This window comes from Chinchilla lanigera, unplaced genomic scaffold (assembly GCF_000276665.1).
Source record: "Chinchilla lanigera isolate Chin_1 unplaced genomic scaffold, ChiLan1.0 scaffold00009, whole genome shotgun sequence".
Lineage (NCBI taxonomy): Eukaryota > Metazoa > Chordata > Mammalia > Rodentia > Chinchillidae > Chinchilla > Chinchilla lanigera.
The window spans coordinates 31353859-31378250 of record NW_004955410.1 but is presented as its reverse complement, the minus strand read 5'-3'; the positions used below and the strand labels follow the sequence as shown (position 1 = coordinate 31378250).

The 24392-nt window shown below is 37.2% G+C and overlaps 1 protein-coding gene across 2 annotated transcripts in view; it reads right to left on the bottom strand.

Annotated features, from left to right (window-relative positions):
• Window positions 1-24392, bottom strand: part of Plekha8 (pleckstrin homology domain containing, family A (phosphoinositide binding specific) member 8) — a 59657-nt gene that overhangs the window by 8421 nt on the left and 26844 nt on the right. The window contains exons 2-12 of one of the 2 annotated variants that reach the window (XM_005377490.2): window positions 22060-22176; window positions 20310-20465; window positions 18724-18848; window positions 16709-16867; window positions 15190-15230; window positions 13435-13592; window positions 10884-11043; window positions 10397-10482; window positions 7040-7098; window positions 5966-6096; window positions 5207-5277 (exon numbers count right to left, since the gene is read on the bottom strand). In XM_005377490.2, coding sequence (XP_005377547.1) covers window positions 5207-5277; window positions 5966-6096; window positions 7040-7098; window positions 10397-10482; window positions 10884-11043; window positions 13435-13592; window positions 15190-15230; window positions 16709-16867; window positions 18724-18848; window positions 20310-20465; window positions 22060-22176 — 1263 coding nt within the window. The remainder of the gene's footprint in view (window positions 1-5206; window positions 5278-5965; window positions 6097-7039; window positions 7099-10396; window positions 10483-10883; window positions 11044-13434; window positions 13593-15189; window positions 15231-16708; window positions 16868-18723; window positions 18849-20309; window positions 20466-22059; window positions 22177-24392) is intronic. The other variant, XM_013510617.1, reaches the window with a different exon arrangement.

Below are 24392 nucleotides of genomic sequence, written 5' to 3'. Positions count from 1 at the left end.
TTCAGAGGAAGCAGTTGCTGCTTGTTGTACTTGCACCTGGACAGAGGACAGTCCCACCTGCAAGATGATCCAGATGGCCTAATGGAAGAACAATCACAGAACTGGGTTTGGGTTTGGGTACTGAAATTTAAAATCAACAAATGAACTAAAACTCATTTTTAAAAAGGTAAAAGTCCTTAGCTGACTTGTAGGGCTGCAAATATCCCTGCCACATTAGGCTGCATTAAAATAAGATGAAGTCTAAGCTTGACCTATTTTGGTTACCTAGAAAAGATTAGATAATGAAATATATTAATCTTCACAATACCTATTCATTATCATAATGCATATTCTATAATCCAAGAATATTTTTGGCCTATGAAAGACATAAATGCCACCTTTTCCCCAATCCTTTGAAACATGTCAGTTCCCCAGAGAATGAATCAAAACCTCCTACTAGGAAGACTTGACAATCACTTTGCCCGATTCCGTACCTTTTACAAATGAAGACACAGAGTCTTGCCCAAGGTTATAAAGCTAAAAAGCTAAAAAGCAACATGAACTCAGGGGATCTGTGCATCATCTCAAGACCATTCTGACACAAACTACCATATATTCTTTGTTAAACTGTAATGAAAATGAAAAATTTGCCCTTGCCAGCCACCTCTTAAAGAATTAGCACCTAATTCTGCTCACAAAAACATACAGCTCTTAAACGTCCCCCGGCCAAAAAAAACCCAGATACAAAACAAGTGCTCTGAGATGCTATTTGTGAACTTCAGACATTATCATGAGGAAAACTTGGCGGTTAGCCAATCCCGCCAATGCAGACACATGCTGTAAGTGGCTTTGGAGAGGGCATGACTTGATTCATGTTCCACAGTGCTTTCAGAATAGTCAAGTTATAATTTGATATTAAATATGTGAGTATGAGTTCTTTTTCTCACTTAGTTCTCCTTGTCTTTTATGTTAATACATGACTGAGCATCCTTTAAGTTTTTTCCTGTTCTGGGCCAGAGATCTTCCTAGGGTTAATCTTTCCTTGACATTTATGAATCATTCTGAAGTGAGAGATGCAGCTATATGCTATCCTGCTGAAAGAACAGGACAGAGCACACAACATTTAGTACAATGGTGCATGAAATGCCAGAGCAACTTTTCTTCCTTCTACTTACAAGGGTGCTTTCTAAAACCTTTTTGATGTGGCATCTACAAATAGAGAGGTTCAGTCCTAGGGCAGACTATTAACTATATCTGCCTTCAAGACTCAATTCTTTCTTTCAAATGACCTCTACTGTGTGACAGAGGATGTTACCAGTACAGAGGAACTGTTGGTATGAGACTAACCAAGATGTTATACTCTGATTATTATTATAGGGCATTTAACTCACGGCCCAAGTGAGTACAAAGGGGACAGTTTGAAGCATCAGGCCTCTTTTCACGTAGTGGAAGTTCTTCCAGGTTATATGCAGGAATAAAATATAACAGATATTTTCCAGAAAGCTAATACACATCAATCATTCCAGTGTGTTATTTTTTTCCTTTGAGATAAGGTATTACTATGTAGTCTAGACTGGTCTTGAACTTACTATGTAGCCCAGGTTGGCCTCAGAACAACAGTGGTCCTCCTGCCTCAGCCTTCTGAGTGCTGGTATTACAGGCATGCACCATCACACCTGCCTCCAATATGTCATTTAGGATTGTGACATGCTATCACCCAACTCCAAGGCCACTACAACTATAAAAGTTTTACAGCATTTACTTCAAAACATTTCTTAAGCAGTGTTTTACTGAAAAGCTACCTAAGCATGATGAAAAGGAGGCAAAATTAACTGATGCTACGACTAATCTCTTGCTTATTAATAACCCCTCAGATACAGGCAGGGGAAAAAAACTAATCAAGATGTAGTCAAGTGGCAGGTGAGCTTCAATGTCCTAGGTCTACTGGTAGATATGCAGGCCTCAAGCTTCAGTATGGACCAAACTCTCCCTGAAAACTGCTTAAAACACTGCCAGGCTCCACTCTAGTAAATTTCCAAGTACATAAAATGCTGTCCTGGGGCCAAAGTAGCAACCAGTGATCTAGGTTTTTAAGCCCTAGGGAAGGTACTCACCCTCTTCAACCCAATTTATTTGGAAGATTAATGTTTGTCAACAACTTAGGGGCTGGGGATATAGCTCAGCGGCACAAGCGCCTGCCTGGCAAGCGCAAGGTTCCCGAGTTCAATTCCCAATGCCAAAAGGGAAAAAATAAAAAAGAACTTAGTACAAATATTATACTGTACTCTTATTTTTTTTGGTCTTTTTGACACAGGGTTTCACTATGCAGTTCAGGCTGACCTTCAACTCAAAGCAATCCAACTGCCTCAGCCTCTTGAGCACTGAGATTATAGTCATGTGCCACCACACCTGGTCTACACTGGGTACTCTTTAACAGTAGCCATTATCACAGTAAATGAATTTTAGAATTAAGAAAAAAAATGCTAATTTGCCTGTATATGGCACATAAATAGCACACTCCGTCTGTTTTCTCTACATATCCACCATCTTTCATTTCAGACAAGGTATCAGTTCCACTTATAAAGTCTGTGACTTTAAAATGAGAAAAGAAAAGCCTTTATCCCACAAGAAATGTGCACTGAGCCTAGCCTATGGGGTCTTTGTAAACAAGTCTCAATAAACCACATTTTTTTGCACAGAGCTTCTTATGCCTGTGTCTGGAGGGGAGGAAGAGTAAATTGGTTAGGCGCATTTCATCTCTTCTCAATGAAGAGCAGCAGGAAATTAGAGATTACTACAATCAAAGAAATGATTTTAATCAAGAAAACCACATTTGAAATGAACATGAACTTCAGAATTAAAATATCAAATCCACAGCCTCCTTTTCAGCACTGAAAATAGTGCTGTAGGGTAAGGGAAGAAAGGAAGAGCTGAGATCAGCCATGATTAATGCAGTCACAAAGCAGCTTTTGCTTGTTAAACTCTCTGCTTTCCTCTGAGTCCACATCTACTGGGCCCAGGCTCCAAATGAAATAAAAGGTATCAACTAAAGGAGAAAAACGTAGAAAACTAGGGTGGGGGTTGGGTCTAAGGTATATCCTCTGTTCCACCCACAGGGTCAAAGCCTTTTGCTGTGAGCAGCTGCATCCATTTTACCCCAGCTCCCACAAAAGCTAAATGGGATTGGCACTGCTCTCCTCCTCTCCGCAGACATAGCAGCATGCAACTGTGTGGTCCATAGGCACACAATGCTGATTCCCAAATCTGCATTTCCTACAGGTGATGTCATCCTTCCACTGTGAAATCTCCATATTAAGAAGTTAGTCTGAAGAGAAGCTTCTGGTTTGGGAGCTGAGTTTTATAAACTTACCTGCCATTTCTGATTTGGGACAAGTAAGTCCCATTTCCTGGCAGGTTATCAACCTCACATGTGATGGTGGTGATGATGATGATAAAAGTATAAACAATCACAGGAACAAACTTCTACTGAGTGCTTATTATGTGCCCAGTACTTTTCTAACTTTTTTCAGATGCATGAATCTATACAATCTTCACAACTTTATTAGAGAAATAGTATCACTGGTCCCACTTTATAGATAAAAGAAATGGGGGCACAGAGAGGTTAACTGACTTGCCTAAGAGCACAATGTTGGTATGTGACAGAACCCCATGAACCATTCACAATCCATGCTCCTAGTAGTCATTCTTCACCCCTTACCATTCCACAGATAATGACTAGGGGGCATGTGTAGAGGTGCTGAATACACTTCTAGTACTTAAAAGCACAAAACAACGGGGAGAATATAACTGAACCTACCCTAGACATATAGAGATTTATGGGGAATTAAAAATGGAAGGTGGTCAGGGATCGTGAAGACTGTGAAAACATCGAGTTTTGAGGTAAGGGTTACAAACTGCCTCCTGCCTCAGATCCCTGTAGAGGTCTGAAGCAAGTATTTTAGCCTTTCATAATTTTGATTCCCAATTATATAAAGATAGACTGATGTGAGGATTAAGTTATCTAAATCCACAAAGTGCTACAGAAATGTCCACACTAATTGTTTTATGGAACACCAGCAATTTCTAGACATGTAGCGGGGGGAAATCATATGGAGGGAGAATCTCTCAGGATTCACAGCCCAGAAGGAAGACTAATAGGAGAATCTATCTGTGAAACTGAAAAAAATGACACACAGAACACTGGCTCCCTTCCCTACCAGAAACATCTAATTAGTTATTTTATTGTTCATAATCATGGCCACTCAACATTCAACTATGTAAATTACAGTAATACAGGGCTTCAAAATAATATGGTATTTCATTCTTCCCCACACACATGCCTCATGCCCTACGCTGGAAGAATTTCCTATCGACCAACGTGAGAGTTTAGCCACTCCATTAGGAATTCTGTGAGGATACCTCCAAGTCTTAGTATTTTCCAAAGTAAGGTCTGAGAGATACATGCATCCATCTGTCATCCACCCATCTGTCCAGTGCTGACAAAGCACCTACAATGATGCTGTCAAGATGCTAGACATACTGTAAAAAAAGGTGGTTTCTTTTGCCCAAGAAGCCTTCTCCAAATCTTGGCTGTATCATACAAAATGGGACACATAGATCATTTGAGGAGTACAAGGTGATGACTGACTCTTGATCTCACTCCAGAACTAATCCCCAAGATTTCCACCTGCAATTCCTTTTATGGTTTCTGAAGTATTCTCTTTAGAGAATCTAAAATATTCTCTTTGAATACTGATTTGAGGATTGTACTGTATTTGAAGATTTACTTAAGAAAACTAACTTCTTAATAATATTATATCTTCCTATGAAATTTAAGGGATGGCTTTCCATTAATTCATGCTTTTTAATAGGTAACTAGGCCAGGTCACTGCCTCATGAGCAGCACCCCCCATTGTTTTGGAGATACGGTCTCGCTAAGTAGCCCAGGCTGGCCTTGAACTCATTATGTAGCCCAGGCTGGCCTCAAACTTGCAGTGATCCTCCTGCCTCTGTCTTCTTCTTGCTAGGATTACAGTCAAGCACCACTCCATCTGGCTCATGAATCCTTTTTAAACAAAGTATACAGGAAGCACATGATCCATAACAGTGAAATAAGAAACAAATCAAACTTTGAAAAGTTGAAATTTCCTACACCCTGTCTTGTCCCTCAGGGGCATCCATTCCAAATACTACTCAACTGATCTCTCAAAATGTAAAGAACACTTACTCAGGGCTGTCTGGATATCTTTTTCACCATTTTTCACTTCTGTCAAAAATCCCTTTAAAAATTTGAGACCTCTGAAATAAAAAAGAGGAAGAAATATTTTCAAGGTTTGTTTATACTGACTGAGTATAAAAAATGGCAGATACCAATGCTCCTCTTTCAGTACTACCTCAGGCATAGCAGTAAACAGGTCAAATCATACAGTAGTCTTTTCTGAGTTTCTTTCCTGTCAGGTCCCTTTATGATGTTCTTGGCCTTTCCCTTACCCCTTCTAATAAACCTAAAGTAGTTGCTTTCAAAATGTGGTCCCAGGTTTATGGCCATACCACCCTGAATGCGCCCGATCTCGTCAAAATGTGGTCCCAGGACTAGGATTGTAGCATCACTTGTGATTTATTAGACATTATAAATTCCAGGGCCTTATCTCAGATATAAAAAGCCAGAAATTCTAGTTTAACATCCAGTGTTTTTAACAAGCCCTTCAGGAAATTCTGAGGCCATTAAAGTTGGAAAGCCATTGACTTAAAGAGAAAACTGAATTTCCTATCCTTTAAGATTTCTATCGTATGTATTTTAATATAAATAATATCACCACCAAAAGAGATACAAAAAAAAGTTGATGCTCTATTCATTAGGTCTTCTAGAAAGGGAAACACAATTTAGTTAGATTCTTCTTTCAGAAGTAGTCTCTGTACAACAGTTGTTTGCTGGTAACATTTCAATAATGCTGGATTTTAGCTGCTACCTCACCAACCGCCTCACCTCTTCAGCCACAGGAGGGCTTCAGTAGCTGAGTTCCTAACCTGAGCTACTTCTGCCTCCACTTCGTGCAGCACTATTTTCTGGAGGGTTGTAAACTCTTCCTTGTTGGTTATATACTTCTGATTTACTTTCTGGAGGAAAAACAAGGAAATGACCTAAGTTAAAAACACTAAAGTTACCAAGCAAATCAGTATTAGTATTGAGACTTAACTTTGGCAAGAAGGCCTCTAAAAAATGAAAGACTATTCACTTTCTTCTCGTTTGAGAATTCTATGAGGCTTAAACTAGAATGAAATATTAGTCCCAGGGCTTTCAACTATTATTTCTGAAACATTTTTTCCTGCCTTGGTGCCTCTTCTATAGCTGAGTTTAGCAGACATTTTTCATTTGGAGTATAAAACTCAACAAGGACAATGAGCATACTTCATGCAACTATTACTTCAGAATACAAAGTGAGCATGTCTGCAGAAATTCTTTATCCTGCTTCCTCAAAGATTGGTCTCTAGTGATGAAAGAGACTGATCTTTGTTTATTATAGTCTCAAGAAAGTAACATTCAATCTACAATTAAAAGAGACCCAAAGTTTAAAAGTTGTTAAAAGTAGTATTCACAACTTAACTGGAAAGGAGGAGGCTCAGAGAGATTCCATGCTGCTGACAGTCCCTCAGCTGCACCTGAAGTTGGACATTTTGAGTCCAACTACTGATAATTATTTTCTCTAACATTTTAGGGAGGGGGATGTACAACTTGTCATTGTTTATACCTAAAAAGCACAACACCAGTGTTAACATAACAGTAAATCTCCACTGATCCATGCTCTGGTCATGAAAAAGAAAAGCTGGTTTTATCTTTAAAACAAACATTCCACCCCACAAACAGCTTGCCTCCAGCAAAAAGTAAGGGCGCCATTATTATCCTCCTGAATATTCACAATGTGAGAACAAGGATTCTTGCTCTTTGAAAGAGCTGTAACACCTGTTTTACTTTTTGATTTAAATTCTTGTTAAACACAAAAGTATTGAAAATGTTTTTCCTTAATTACAAGTTTTTACAGAGATAAGCCAGTATACAAACCTTAATATTTCCAACAAGATCCATTTTAACAGGAGCAAATACTGTAGGGCCAAGTTTATCTGGAAGAAAGGACCAAAATTTTTTTGAATTATTTCTTGAGACAAGGTCTTGGTGTACAGCAGATTGGCTTGGAACCCATTTATATACCCCATGCTGGCTTTGAACTTACATGCCTTCTGCCTCAGCCCCCACAGTGTTAGGATTACAGGCAACGCACTTATAAATTTTAATGCAAAATATTTTTAATAGTAGCAATACATTTGGAAGACTTTTTCCCCACACAACTCTAAGTTTTCTTTCTATATCATTTTCTAAACTAGGTTGAAAAGCTTGACATTGTTATCACCTTTTTCTATCACACTACACTGAGGTAAGTAACTATAAAGAGGTCTTAAATGGCAGATGAGACGCAGATAATCTTACAGACTTAGAATACATTTTTGAAATCCTTAGGGCTGAACTGTCCAGTATGAATATTTAGCACCTGCAATATGACCAGTGTAAGTTGAAATGTTAGTGCATTCCAAACGTTGCAGTACCAAAGAATGCAAAATAGCTCAGTAATGATTCTTTTATATTGACTACAAACATTGAGATATTTTGGATATACTATATTAATAAAACATATTAAGAACTTTTGTTTTACTATTTTAATATATCTTCTAAAAATATTACATTTGTGGTTTGAATATTTACTAGAAATGTTTGCTAAATATAATTACCAATTTTAATTATTTAAGTTTACTAAAATTAGTTTTACTGAAAAAAAAGTACAGTTTAAAAAGGTTACAAGAGAAAAGATAATGGAATTCTTAAAAAAAAACTTGAGTTTTTAAGAAGATACAACAGTTTAAAAAGTCAAAAGTAAAAACAAAATAGCATACTAAAGAAATAATTAACCCTTGGCTAAGAATGAGGAAAGACATTACAAAGGAACACATTGGAAAACAAAATAAATAGCAACCTGGAAGAACCAAATAGAAGACAAAATTAATCATTACATTATTAGTATTTCATTGTATTAATAAATTACAGGAAAAATGTGATGATTTTATTAACTATAGAAAAAGATGTTTATACAAAAACAATTCTAGATTTAGCAAATAAAAATCAATTTATCTACATGCTCTCAATAAACAATTGCAAAATAAAATAAAACTTTTACAGTAACATCAAAGACCACAAAATTCTAAAATTTATTCCTAATATAAGACAAAACTGTACAAAACAGAGAAAATAAAGATGACTTATTAAGTATATATTCAGAGAAAGAGAATGAATAAATGAATGAATGAATGGGACTGGAGGACTCAGTGTTGTTCAAGATAGCAATTTTCCCCTAATTGGTTTACAAACACAATGTAACCTGAATTAAAAGGATTTTTAAAAGAAGCTGAAAAGCTAAAATTTATAAACACGTGTAAAAGATCTAGATAGAATTGCCAAAACAATCTCAAATAAGAACAAAACTGGAAGATTTGCATTATCTGATTTATAACACTGCAATATTGGTATAAGGAAATACACAGATAACTGGAACAGAAAAGAGTTCAGAAATAAGCTCACTGAACAGTCAACTGGTTTTCTGCAAAACTGCCAGAAACCCGTAAAAGAGAAAATACTGAGTTTTTGATAAATAATTCTTGAATAATCAGATTATTATAAGGAAAATAAAAATGAACCTCAAATCCTGCACTCCTACAAAGTAATTCCAAATGGATGACAGACATAAGTGTAAAAATTAAGTTTAGACAAGAAAATAGAATATTTTATGACCTCTGGTTGTAACAAATGAAGAGTTCTTAGAACATGAGAAACATTAACTATAAAAGAATAAGTTGAATTTCATCAAAATCAAACTTCTGGTTTTCAAAAGACATCTTAAGAGATAGGTAAACCACAGTCTGAGGGAAAATATTCATGATATACAATGGAATATATAAAGAACTCCTACTAACTAGTAAGCAGAAAAAATAATCAACTTTTTAAAATGGGTTAAAGATTTGGACAGACTTTACAACAGAAGAGACAGCAATACCAATAATCACATGAAAAAGTGTTTCAACATCATTAGCCATCAGGGAAATGCAAATTAAAGCGATAATGAGATGCCATTAAACATTCAGAGGAATGGCCAAAACAAAAGATACTAACACTGCCAAATGCTACTGAAGATGTGAAGCACCCAGAATACTTTTATGCAGCTACTGGACGTGTGCAGTCATGCAACCACGCAATCAACAGTTTGGCAATTTATTAATAAAGTTAAACGGCAATCCCGATCCAAAGTATTTACTCAAAAGAAAAAAAACCATATGCCCACAAACACAAAAATATTCAGGGAAACTTTGTAACAGAAACTATCCAGTTGTCCAACGGAATGAAGAAATGAATTATGGTATAGTCATTTAATGAGTCAGTAATAAAAAGGAACGAACCACTGATATATGCAACAAGGATGAATCTCAGAAACATGCTAAGTGAGAAAAGCCAGATGCAAGAGTATATGACTCCATTTATGTGAAGTTTTTGAACAGGCAAAACTAACCTAATGTGACAGAAATCAATAAAATTACTGCCTCAGACTGAGCAGAGGATTGGGGACCAACTATCACAGGGAATGTTCTGGGGTGATGAAAATGTTCCTTATTTTGTATATACAAATTATATAGGTATAGGCAAATTATATAGGTGTATTTATCAAAACTGAATTGTAACATTTCAGTTCTGTAAGTTATACCTAAATGCTTAAAAATTGACAGTTCAATTGCTGGTATTACTGACTTTAAATTAAACAGATTTGAATTTAAATAAATTTACACACACATTTTTTTTTTTTTCTGAGGATTAACCCAGGGCCTCACATGTACTTAATATAAACACTCCATTACTGAGCTATATCCCGTCTTTCTAAAATTTTGAGACAGGGTCTTGCGAAGATGCCTAGGCAGAACTTGAACTTATGGTTCTCTTGCCTCTGCCTTCTGAGTAGCTAAGATTATAGGCATGCACCACCATTTCTAGCTTGTAATTGTTTTTTAATCTTTGTTTTAACTGGTAAATTTTATTTTTCATAGTACCAATAGGTTTGCAGACCTGTCCCTCAACTATTTTCACTTATACTTTTAGATACACTTTCTAGAAAGCAGAATTGTCTTTTTTCATTACACTACTCTGAGATAATATTCAGTTATATTAGACATGAAATGGTAACACGCCTTAATGCTTTATGGAAATACAATTTTAACTTTATGTGTCTGGCCATATGAAGGGTGGTCTCACTATATTTATTCTGAAAAATAATGCAGTAAGACATTCTAGAAACTAATGAGTGTAAGATAACTGCAGAAATCTTACCTAATACTGGAACCACAGCATAACACGATGCCAAAAACGCTTCTGTGGGAATGCCACAGTCTTCCAGAAGTTCAATGTCACTAAAGCTTAAAAATTTGGTGAAATCAGGAGGAAAGATTGAAAATACATCAGCATTCTCTGCAGTTCAAAGATAGTCCTAAACACAGCTGCTACTGTGTAGGGCAAACTACCTGTCCTGATTTCATGGACATCCCTGAGTGATTCTGTTAAAATTATAAAATGGTCCATGAAGATAATTTTCCCAAGATAATTCACCAAAACAATTTAACATTTGTTCATATAGCAATTCTCTTCACCATCCAAACTCCTTCTCACCCACTATTCAGACAAGGTAAGGTAGATAACTTGGTGTATCAAGTCCTCTACTCTCTCAGAATACACCATTGCTTAAAAGTACCTCAATGGATGATGCTCCAGAAGGGAAACTAATACCCAACTGTGAATGATTTTAGAGGGTTTATCCTACCTGGTGTTCATAGTACTGAAGAAAGTTGGGATGACTTCTTTTCCTTCTTCCCAGAGGGATTCTGGAGAGCAATCTGAAGAGTCTGATCTAGGCTCTGCCATGTTGCTGTCATGACTTCCCAAGTTTTCTTCTCCATCTTCCTTCATTATTTCACCTTGAACTACAAAGTAGAAGATACCATCACTAATCTATTATACAGATCTTTTACAAATGGGAAGGATACCAAGAGATGAGGGGGAGGTTAGAGTAAAGAATTAAGATGGTTATTTTACATGTGCCAAGTCCCCACAGGAATGTAATAAATGTGTTACAAACATGTACTAATAAAACTAAAAAAATTAATACATAGTCATTGGTGAAAATTGGTAAAACACTGAAAATAGAGAAAAACAAAAATCTGAAATACTGTACAATACATACATACATATTCAAACAAAATTGGGCTTAAATACTAGATATTATTCTGGTTATTTTCACTAAACAGTGTTTCATGAGTATTTCCATTATCATTCAATGTTGTTGAAAGACATTATTTTAACGACGATGTAATACTGCGTCACGACCACATAAACAAAATTTAGATAACTTTCAAACTTCTATTATAAATATAGTCAACCTTCATTCTAAGCATATTTGGTATTTGTGACTTTGCTTACTTGCTAAAATTTTTAACTCTAAAATCAATACTGTTAGCACTTTCTAGTCATTCATTGACATCTGGAGAGTGGTGAAAATTTGTCACATGACATGCACATTCCTAGCTGAGGTGAAACAAGGTAATGCTCTCCTTGTTTCAGTTCTCATACTATAAATAAATGTCCTTCTTTAATAGCACATATTTTGCATGTTTGTGCTCTTTTGTTCTGCAGATTGAACCCAGGGCCACACACATGCTAGGCAAGCATGCTTACCAGTGAGTTACATCCAAAGCCTTGTAAAATTTTATTTTGAGACAGGGTCTTACTAAATTGCTTAGGCTGGCTTTATCTTGTGATCCTCCTGCCTTAACTGGGAATATAGGCATATACCACTATGCCCCCCTATGTTTATGCTTCTTAAAAGGGTCCTCACCTGTAGTACTGTTTAACATATATATATATATACAAAATGCTAAAATATGCTTTAGGAACAAAATATGTCTGTTAGATAAACTTCTTTCAGGCACTGATTATAGTGCTATTGGCTATGAGTTTAATGCTAGTGAATTAAAAATACATATGAATGTGGTGTCTTTAAATGGGGACACATATAAAACAAGGTTATATATTGATTGGTCAACAAAAATGTGACCAGAGTCTTGAAGGGAGCTCATTTTGTTATTTCCTCTGGAAGCAACAGCACTATTTGCAAATTTAATATTTGGGTGACTTTATAAAACATAACTGAGGCAGGACAGAAGAAATAAAAAAGTGGGTAGAAAAGAGATGAACTCTTAACTACAAATTGTACATTTAAGAAGACTGCAATTTTTGGGCATCAGTCGAAGTTCCCCAGGAAGATCCATATCACCATTCTATTGATTAAACTTAGATTCCTTCCCTACCAAGAGCCATTACACCCAAAATTTCTTAGGAATACTCCAAAGTCCACAAATTGGGTTAACTGGGAAAGTAAGGAGCAGGAGCCTGATTCTAAGATAAAGGAACAGGTTGAAAGATTCAAAGAGTCTTTTAATTACTAAAAAATACAAAAGCAAAAACTACCCATACCTGTAGAATGAGGTAGTACCCTTCTGGGGAATGGCCACCTTTTCCTAGGTTTCCATCACTTCAAGAAAGCATAAATGTTCTCTGTTCCAGGAAACAATATGCCTTATTTCTCTGAGTGCCCATACTTCACCCTTAAATGCATCCAAAATCTGTGCCTAATAAACCCTTCTTGTGCCCCTCACGAACATGTCCTGAAGATTTCTTCCAAGATGGCACTCAGCGAGCTTGCAAACTTACTCTACAAAATAGTGCATTAAGTTCCTTATTTCCACTTGGGAACCTCTTAGACCCTGGTGACATAACTACCATAAATAATTAGAACTGACTGGAATGCCATAAAGAACATCCCTTAAATTTGACCATTGTCCTTAAATCTGACTAGTTTCTAAAAGCAAATTCCTAGAAATAAAATTGTTGGGTCAAATATATGACAGTATGTTTTGACAGAAATTCTCCTGTCTTTATTATTTAAGAGATGAAATTTCAGGGGCTGGGGATTTAGCTCAGCGGCAAAAAGTGCCTGCCTGGCAAGCGCAAGGTTGTGAGTTCGGTTCCCAGTACCGGAGAAAAACCAAAAAAAAAAAAAAAAAATTAAAAAAAAAAAAGAGATGAAATTTCAGTGGTGTGTGCTTTATTTTTCTTAGTTAACAACTAAGATGTTCTAGGGTTAACACATAAATCTCTGAATTTCCTTCTTAACACTGGGGCAGATGGATGGACAGAATGCTGTCAGTGAAGCTACTGTCTCCATGCTAATCCCTACCGTGTACCCCATCATGGGTAAAAATCAAACCCCCAAATTTCCTATTGTTAATGGTTTCAGATTTTACTTCTGTTTTTACCTGTTATATTCTCCTCTGTATTTTCTTCACTTGATATGCTACAGTCTATCTCTGCAGATTTCAAATATAAAGGGCTCTTGTTTTTCATTAGGATTTCTTCATCACCATTTATTTCCATATTTAAAGGTCCATTTTCACAACTGTTCAACTCCATTTGCCTAAAATATTTTTTAAAAGACAAAAGCCAGAAAGTCCAGTGATTTGGGTATAGGTTTCTTGGGCAGATGTTATTTAGATGAATAGGGAAAGAGATCACAATCACCAAATCCTTTTAACACTAAAAACAGAATTGTTAAACTAAGTTAAACCTCATAGTCTCCCACAGACACCAAGAAAGGCATCTGCCTATGATAGGAAGCAGACCTGTCTCAAGGCTGTGGTTCAGAAATCAAGAGCTTAATCACTCTTCCTGTATCCTTAGCTAACTCAATTTTCCTGCTCCCCACCAGCATTAGGAAATAGCCATTGACAGCCCTCTGACTTCAATCAGCTATCTTAAGTTTCAGATTTAACACTTTGACTTTCTTAAACTTCTCTGCAGGAGGCTTTTTCTCAACCACTAGCCACTTCCATGAATTTACTTGGCAGTTAACTGCCTAGAAGCTACATGCTGTGGTCAGCGCACCCACTATCCAATACCCAGTTTTCTACCAGCAAGAAAAACACCCAAGAGGACCACAACACATCCTCAGGAACCTGCCACACTTCAAAGTAATAGAAAAAACCTATTTAACAATCAAGTGAAATAGCTCACTCTGTTAATGGGACAATCATAATACTCATTATAGGTGATTATACCTAGGCAAATTAGCACAAAGGTATTTTCTTCTAATAAAAATAAGAAGAGCTCAAGCTATATGGCAAGTTTAGGAAAAGCATTTGCTGTTTTCTAAAAAAAAAAAAAAAAAAAAATTACATTTCAATCTAGCAATTCAGAACGTGAGTATATAGCAGGAGTAACTCAAAAGAAAAAAATACAAAGATTTCCTCAGTAGAAATACTTAGAAAACGAGAAAATTAGAAACAACCAAATTGTGAAGAATCCTTGGAATAAGCAAGCAACAGTTTATACAGGATATATAACAATTTGAAAGAACAAGTGCTTGATTCAGCAGCACATATACTAAAATAGAAAGAACAAGTACCTGGACTATGTCAACATATAAAAATGCCTATATAACATATGTAACCATATCAATATATACCTTTTTTTTTTTTTTTTTTTGCAGTGCTGAGGGATCAAACCGAGGGCCTCATGTATGTTAGGCAAGTGGTATAGTACTAAGTAACATTTCCCAGCCCAGCATGTACTTTTTTTTAACTGAAGGTATGTTTAGCTGAACAGAAATAATTTATTTTGATATAAAACTATTTCTTCATCCTATAAAGCTACTACTTGAGATTTTTATTTCTAAACAAAACAGAATAGCACTGCTGCCTTTTCTGGACAAATACATTGAAATTAATACTCAGGCTCTATGTAAGAGAAATTCTAATCCTCATTAACTCTAGAGATGGATGGGTGGGAGCTATGTCCTACGGCAAATGTCAACATTTCCCCATTAGTGCTGAACCATGGTCTATATTGTTTTAGATTCACCCAAAACAGGAAAGTGAGATAGTTTCCTTCTAGTATCACCTCAAATCATGAGAAAAACCACCTTAAGATCAAAATGTCAGCCTCCCCCACCAACAAGGAGTAAGTATATCCATATTTATTTTTGGAAGAAGAAAAACAAACAAAGATTACCATACCTTTCCAGTGAATTGTGAATTGGTACAACAGGATGTTTCATCTTTAAAAGTAGCAAAGAAGAGCATTACTTAGAATTTTATCATACAAGAAAGTGGTAAATATGCCTATAATATATACTGTCCCACTCAATACAATTTTAAGTCATCCCAAAGCAAGAGTCATTGGTCACTATTTGCCCTTTTCATTAATTCAAATAAGGGCACCCAAATTTCTGAGGAAAAGGAAAATGACCTTTGAAAGACCTAAGCACTGGAGCTGGGGATTTAGCTCAGTGGCAAAAGCGCCTGCCTGGCAAGCGCAAGGTCGTGAGTTCGGTTCCCGGTACCGGAGAAAAACCACAAAAAAAAAAAATAAATAAATGAAAGACCTAAGCACCATAGCCAAACTCTTGGTGACTGGTTCTGTAATTCAGTTATGTTTATTAAAGATTAATAGATAGGAAACCAAGACTCAGGTATCATATTGACATGAGCAGTATGGTAAACACTACAGGGTTCCCGCCCTTAAACTAATTTCAATAAAGAATAGAGCTAAAACACGACAATGTAAATGAGGAAGCTCTTAGTTCAACCTAAAGATCTGGAGAAAATATGAACAGAAGATGAGTAAGAGCTAATGTGGGAAAGAACTGGGATGGGCATTCTTGGCACTGGGTTATGACATAAAAGACAGTGTATGTGTGGGGAGAGAATGATGCATTAATATGCTAAGCCAGGTAATATTAGGGAAAGAGGCTGGTAATATGAGACTGGGTTAAAAAATTTTAGCTTTAATGTATATATAATGAGAGAGCCACTGCACAGTTTAGGTAAAGTGATCCAATTTACATTATATCAATATAAATACTATTTGCTGATTGGGTCAGCCTGAAGGTAACTAGTCAGACTACTCTAGGCTAAATTCCTTGAACAAGGAAGTTAGAAAGAAGAGGCTACATTGAAGATGTGTGTACATGGTCAAACTGCCAAAATAGTTGCCTAGATATGGAAGACTGAAATCAGATATGAAAATGGACATAAAGTGAAGTCCACTAAAAAATGTCTTTATCAATCATCAAAGGCTTAGACTTCTCAGCTTTTCATTGTATCTTTGTTATGGCTTACATCTGAAGTGTCCCCCAAAGTCTCAGGTGTTCAGGAGTGGGCCTTCTGGAAGGTGACTGAATCATGGGGTGCTGTACTTCTCTTGGATGAATCCACTGGTGAGTTCCTAGCTGAATGTACTATGAGGTGGTGGGGCCCAGCTGGAGGAAGTGGACCACTGGGGGCATGACTTGTAAGATAGAGCTTTCTTTTTCTTTCCTTCTCTCTCTATTTCCTGGCAGCCCTGGAGTGAACAGCTTTCCTTTGCTGCTTGCCATTTCTGGTGGGGAGCTAGTTAACCAGGAATGGAACCATCTGGAACTGTGAGCCAAATAAACTGCACCTCCGTAAAGTCGCACGTATCAGGTATTTGTTTTAGCAACATAAAAGCTAACTAAATTAACCCTGTTGCAGACAAACTGGGCTGGCCTTTTACCTTGCTTGACTTGACCATGGCCAGCTGTGGTGATCCAGGGGGAGTGTGATAAAGCAATTCGGAGGTGAAGGCTGCATTGGCAATCTGCATGCATTCTTCCAAGGTCTTTAGAAAAGTATTGCAAGTTGATTTCAGCACAGTACCCACGTCGATTCCCTCCTACAAAAAACAAACAACCACCATAACAAAAAAAGTGGAAAATGCTTGTCTCACCAAAAAATAAAAAGTCCAATTACATTATGTCTTTTAAGGCTTTTATCCACAAATTATTAACAAGATACTGTACTCAACTGTTTTGCTGGGCAAATATATCAGTTACAAAAGAAAAAAAAAATGCAACTAGCCCAATCTACCCATTTGCCATGCACAATACCTTTGTCAATCTGATGCTTCCCTTTCACCAATTTAAATTCACTGCAGCTAAAGGAAGCAACACTGTAAGACAGCATTGTGCCAGGTGCTGGGCACTGACTTCATGTGAAGCTTCCAGGAACTACACAACATTTGCTTTCAGTATGGAACACCAAGAGGTTTCAACAACTGGAATTCCTTTAAACAATAAATTGATTTTTTTTTTTTCTGCTACTAAAAGTTAGTTTACTTGTTAACACTCTGACTAGAGAGTGAAAGACCACATCTTAGTGGTCTCTACATTTCTTTCACTTTGTGTTTCTAACACCGCCAGGTGACAGACCATACTTTTCATTAGCAAGTTTCCACAGCACTTGCTATATGTACATTCCTTCCTCAATTAAAGATTGCTGTGGTCACATTTTCTCTTTTTTCATCATCAGGGCTTTTCTACTCAGCACCACAGATACTCTGGACTGGTTAACAGGCAGAGGCAGGGTGCAGCTCTCCTGTTCACTATAAGATGTTAAGCAGCATCTTGGCTTCTGCCCCTAGGTGCCAGTGGCACTCCCTCAACCATGACAACCAAAATCATTTCCAGACACTACCAAATGTCTTTTAGGGGCATAGGTGCTCAGGCTGACAATAACTGCTCCAGACTTTGCAATAATATAACTGATGTTTTGGTTCTCTACCTGCCCCAACCCACAAGCACAGAGATTACACACAACACAACACTGATGAATGCATAAGAGAGCCCAAAAGGAGGTGCGTAAATGAAACTGAGTTAAATCACCTTTATAAGAAAGACCTCAAACCACATATACTACTAGTAGCATGGTATTCTATTACCTAAAAAAATGAATTAAAACATTAAGTACAATCTGCACATTCTTCATGTTGTAGATATCATTCATGAAGTTATAACTTCTTTGAAAGCAGAGATACTCTCAGTTTAATGTGAACCATTCAATACACAGGTTAACACCACAGAAATCTTTTAATGTGTTTTAGGATTAGTGAATGACAATTCTATCAATAAATGTTAAAAATCACAATTCTTGTTGATAGAGAATAAAGTTGTGCCTCCATCTCTGAAAACACACATCTACTCCAAAGCACAATTACTATAGTGAAATAAAATGCAGTTAGTCTCACCAAAGATGACAGATATATACTATTGACAGACACACGACTAACACCTTATAACTGCACCTAGGAAATGGTTCTGTAAGACAGGTAAGACTCTATTTTTAAAATGCAATACACATGGCCAGGTGAAGTAGTGCATGCCTATAATCCTAGTTACTTGGCACACTGAAGCAGGAGGATCATGAGCCTAAAAAATAAAAAGGGCAGGGTGTAGCTCAGTGCCAAGGCCTGGATTCAATCTCCAGTACTGACAAAAGAAGTGATATAAAGAGAGAGAACCATACTTCAGTATGTCAGTACTAAGCCTGAATTCATTCCAGGAAGGAAAACTGTATGCTTCCATATGCTGCAAAGCACACATTTCTTTGTAGAATTTTGTTATTTTTTCTTCTAAAAAAATAGCAAATTCTATTATAGTCAGGAATTCTGTGAGAACAAACATCACCTGTGAGCAATCTAATATTACTTATACTTTCATGTATAATAGCAATAATATTACTACAACATTTTACCTCAGAATTAGACACACCAGTTGTGGTCACTTCTTTTGTTTTATCTACTTGCTGAACAAGGAGGTCACAGTAGAGTCTTAGTTCTGACATTTTGGTTTTCAAGTTTTCAGTGTTTTCAGCAAATTCTGAATAATAAAATTATAGTAGTGTAGTTACCAGAATGAATAAGAAATCTCAGTATAATGCAGAAGTAGAATATATAACATAGATTTATCGTATGTGTTACAGATGTGACAAAGATGAAGGGACAATAAGGACAGGTAAAGGGTATTTCCAGTCTTCTGAAGTAAAACACATTGCTTCTTGAGACAACATACTAAATAATAACTGGCACAGGGAGAGGAGCGAACATTCCATCTGGATCTCCTATCAAAACTGGCAGCAAAGTAGAGTTCAGAGCTCTGGTCTCAATTCTGCTACACTGAGTTTTAAGATGGGATCAGAGTGATCTATCTCCTACTGCACTGTTCATACCTGGGAAAAAGTGTTCTGTCATATCCAATCACTATCAAGAACACAGTGTCTTATTCTGGCTAAGGACGGGTTATGCTGCCTATCAAGGCTAATGGCACATAGCCATTAATAATAGCAAGGCACTCTAGCCACTCTGGTGCTGCAGGCTCAGCTACAATTACTATCACCCCTGTTCCTTCTCAATGGAAATACTGCCTATTACCATCTGTTTGGAGTCAAAGCTGATGGTTTCTAGGATTTGTTCCTGATTTTGTATCAAAAACAACCAATGAAGAGGCCATTTTACTGAGTCTACCTGAAAAGAGAAACAGCCACCACAACTATCATGAGAAATGTTCCCCTGGAACAATCTCCCTCCACCTCCCCCTTTCCTTTGCCCACCCAATCTCTTCAGTTGCACACACAGAACTGTGGAGCCGGGACAGCAACAAGAAGGACCCATGCAGTAAGCCCTGGCATTTTTGCCCCAGTCCAATGAGAGAATTGGGCCAAGGTTTCAGGAGACATAATGATATCAAGTTAACACTAAGCAGCAGCAACCTGACATTAGGCATCCATCCCACCTAAAAGAAAGGAAAGGGAAAACAAAGTACTACTACCAAAAACATACTGAGTTTTTCTGACTTAGCTACTCTTTGCCAAAGTCTGTGCCTAAGTGGGTACTATAATTTGGTGCCTGACTAGGTATTACACTGTTCCTTCTACGTTATCACTAATCCTCACAGTAATCCCTCCAAGGTAGGTACTGTCTCCTCTTTTTCAAAGATGAGGTAACTAAAGCTCAAAAAATTTAAGTGACCTATGCCAAACCAAAGAGCCAATAAACTACAAAGCCACTACTTGGACCCACTTGTGTCTGGCTCCAAAGTCTGTACTTTTTCCACTACAATATGCTAAGAAGGTAGAATTATAAGCTTATATCTGGTATAAGCTAAGAAGGTAGAATTATAAGCTTATATCTGGTATAAGCTCTACTGTGACATAGCATGTAAATGATATAAAAGGCCTGGTAGGCATCAGAGACAATATAAATTTAAAAAAAAAAAAGGGAACATAGAGATGTCAATGGGTGAGTCCCAAGGCTCCCAGACTAGAAGACAATTAATACTTGCCTTTCTCCTTCTGAGTCCTACTGTCTGTCAGGCAAGCTTTTGCTGACCCCAGGGCTACCAGCCACCGCTGTCTCTCAGCCACACTTCTGGCCTTCAGGTAGAAATACTGTTCCCCAGGGATTATCAGGTCCATTCGGGTATTATCTACAGAATGAACTGGGAGCAAGGCAGAGTGAGGTCAGAGACCTAGAAGCACTCTGAGTGGTCTCCACCCCACTCAACTTTTTGACCTCAACTAGTGCCAGTTCCTGAAAGCTTCTTCCCAGACAGAAGAGGTCAGCCCTTGTAACTTCTAGTCAACACGAAGTTCGTGTACTTCTCTTTTCCTATACAGTTCTGTTGATCAAAAAAGGAAACCCTTTTAATTAGCTCCAAACCATCACCAAATGTTTGACCCATATAAAAAAAAAAAAAAAAATCACTCAATTTAATCTTCTATCAGAATGGACAAGACATCTTTCTTTTGGCTGTATGTATATAAAATATTCTGCTCTGATGTCAAATAGGCTTGCATGTTGTTATGGTTTGGATTTCCCCAGTCCAAAGAAAAAGATGGAACCCCTAAGGGTTCATGTGTTAAAAGCTTAGTCCCTAGTGCAGCAGTGTTAAGTGGTGCAGGATGTTTATGAGGTAGAGCAGTGGGGGAGGTCATTGGCAGCACTGCCTTCAGGGAGTTAGTGTGGTTCTTTATCATAAAAGAACAAGAACCGGCTTTTCCACAGTCTTTCTGGCTTCCTGTTTCACCATGTAATCTCTGCTTCTCACACAAGCTCCCACTATGATGCCATTTTCCATGTGTGACATATCCCAGGGGCCCTCACCAGTGCTAGCACCATGGTATTTAGAATTTGAACCTCCAAAACTGTTAGCTACATAAAGCTCTTTATATATTACCTAGCTTCAGGTATTTTATTGTAGCAATGGAAAATGGTCTAATATGCATGCCAATAAGCAAGGATACCTTTTTTTTTGTCTTATTGAAACAGGGTTTCACTATGCACTTCAGGGTGGCCTTGAACTCACTTTGTAGCTGAGGCTGGCCTCAAACTCAGTGATCCACCTGCCTCAGCCTCCTGAGTGCTGGGATTACAGGCATGAGCCACCACGCCTGGCTAAGGATACATTCTTTATCTTTTTGGGATTTATTGGGAAGCAATCAAGAGTGTACTACTTTTCTTCTCTTACTTCCCTTGACAAGTCAGACCAAAGTATAAAAATTCTCTCAGAACCCTTTAGGAGAAGAAATAAGCAAACTACATTCTCCTTAGTCACATACCCATCTAATCTATTTTTTTTTTTCTGAGTTACACCTCTGAATGTCTCAAGATTCTAAAACCCAGACAACTATTTTTAGATCTGCTAGAATTCTGGTTATTTTGTTTAGGGTGGTGGGGGTGAGTGTGTGGGTATGTTTGCCCTCATTTAAACACAGGAATGTTTGGTGCTGCAGTAAAGATTTAAACTTTGCAAACAGCTACTGGGCCCAGGTGAGCAGGTGACTAAGGAATGAGTACTAGCTGAGCAGTGAGGCACATTGCTCTTGTTCATCTGGACCACTTCTTAAACCATCTCCTTATAAAAGTTGGCTGCAGTTGTATGTTGTATTTGCCAGGTTTTCTTGCAAAGAAACCACACTGTGTATCTTGATCTATACTGTAGGAGCAGCAGAGAAAGGTATGTAGAGGCTGGTACTTTTAAAATTTTTTTCAGAGACAGAAAAATAAAACCTGCAAGTTGTTTGGTCTCTTACCTTGAATTTCACAGACTGCCATTTGGATGCTCCCTTTGCAACCTTTCCAGGCATCTTCAGGAGAATCATAATAGGATAATATTCCTCCACACAGAAGGAACCATCGAGGCTGCCAACCTGAAAATACAAACAAGAGCATCACTGCAATTACTACCAGCATGTGAGGTGCCCAAAAAGACAGAGAAACTAGGGCCTAATACAGGATACCACGTCTCAGTCATAAGAAGATTTTTATTGCAAGGGAAATTTTAGAGAAGGAGGCAGGTTAGAAAACACTTGTATGTTTGATCCTAGTTTTATAAAATTAAACACCATGGAGGCATAGAACATAAAGTATAGAACTCTGGAAGGATCAACAACAAGAATGGATAATGATTCTCAAGCTAATAGAATGTATAGATAATTTTATTCTCTTTTTTTTCCTAATACAGTAATAGTAATCTGTGAGTTTTCATTTTTCTGAAACAAATGGTTACTGTGTCACAAACACTGTTTTACAATGTACTCTCTGGATTTAAAAAAAATCAGAAATTTATAAATAGGCAACAAAGATTACAATACCCTTTCAACAAAGGTTATACAACTATTGTCATACAATTCTTAGGAAAAGGTAACTGTGTTTCACTCACTATTTAGTATTAATTCATCAAAACAGAGCTATCTTAAAATATTCAAGGTTTAACTTCATTCATTCAATACTGGAGAGTTTGGGGGCCAAACCACATACAGTAGACATATATTTTATCCAGTCTTCTATGATAACCTATATTTCAGTCAAGCCAACCTTATTTGCTGCATTTCAAGCTATATCTTCATAAAACGTCATCCTTGACTATCTCTGAACAAGTTTCTTCCAACAGGCACAGTTTGTTTTTCCATTCTCTAAAATGCTATAGTCATTTAGGGAATCATTTCTCTCATGAGACTCTGCTGTGGCTGAGGCAGCCACAGAAAAAGAAAATGAGGGAGGCAGGTCCCAGGTTCTGCTAGGATATACATTTGATGGGCCCTTAGGGACAGTTTCACATCATCCACCTGATAGCCAAATGGAAACAATTTACTATGTTCTATAGTGAGACTACTCTTTTATACTTCCTCAGGCACCCCTGGACTAAGATTATGCTAGAGGAGCTATGTTTATAATCAGAAGGCTGAAAGGTCAGCACTAAATTTAAGCAAAGGAGTTAGGTGGAAAGGCAGTATGTTACTCCCATCACTATATCAGGGTCTGCTTTTCTAGAAACCAGATTACTTAGGACTGCCAGGTTTACTGTCTCTCACTTCCTTAAAACTAAATTAGAACTAAATTACTGAGAGTGCCCCAGTATCCACTTGTCAATAATACCTAAGCTGAAATATCCTGCTATACAATTCTTCCTCATCAAAGATAAGAAATCTTTTCACAAACTATGGGTTTATGATCCTCTTGTTACACTTTATATTGAAGACTTTTCTCCCAGAGACTCAGATCCCTTACTGAATGTCAGGATACATACGGTATTATCTCTACATCCACCCAAGTCAATTCAGCAGGCAGATGAACTTCTTCAACGAATGTGTACATTTGTATTTCAGAAGGCAATGTTTCCCGATCTTGGCTTCAAATTCTACAGAAATGCAAAGCTCACCCTTTATGCAACAAAATATTACAGCCTGGGAAACCAATCATCAGATTATGTTTTTTAAGGCAAAGTCAGCTCTCTTAGAATCAGACATTACTATGTTTAAGCCCTTTGCTGGAAAATCTGATTATTTGTACCACAGGCCACCTTTTCTCACTGAAACAGAAGAATCAGTATTTTAGAACTACAGAAACAGAAGAGGTCTTTGAAATCACCTAGTCAAATCAACCCATTTTACAGATAAAGAAACCTATCCTAGGGTACAAAGGTTGCATACAGCACTGTCCCATCTGGCCTAGAAACTCTGATCTCAGCCTTCACTCTGAAATAGCTATCCTGGTATACAACAGTAGCATCTTTTAAGGTACTGCTTATTCCCTGACTCTGACTGGTGTGAACACTCCCTAAATCTATCATGCTTTGCGTAGAAGGCATCCTTAATTACTATATTTAATCAAATTTAGGATCCAACTGTATTAGCATTCTCCAGAGAAAATGAATCAATACGAAGTGTTCATACACAGACATAAAGAGATATATTATAAAAAACTACCTTAATGATTCTGTGGAGGTTAAGTCCCAAGATCTATAGTTAGCAAACTAAAGACCCAGAGGAAAATACACTTCAAATTCCAATGAGGGGCTGGGGATTTAGCTCAGTGGCACAGCACCTGCCTGGCAAGCACAAGGTCATGAGATCAATTCCTGGTA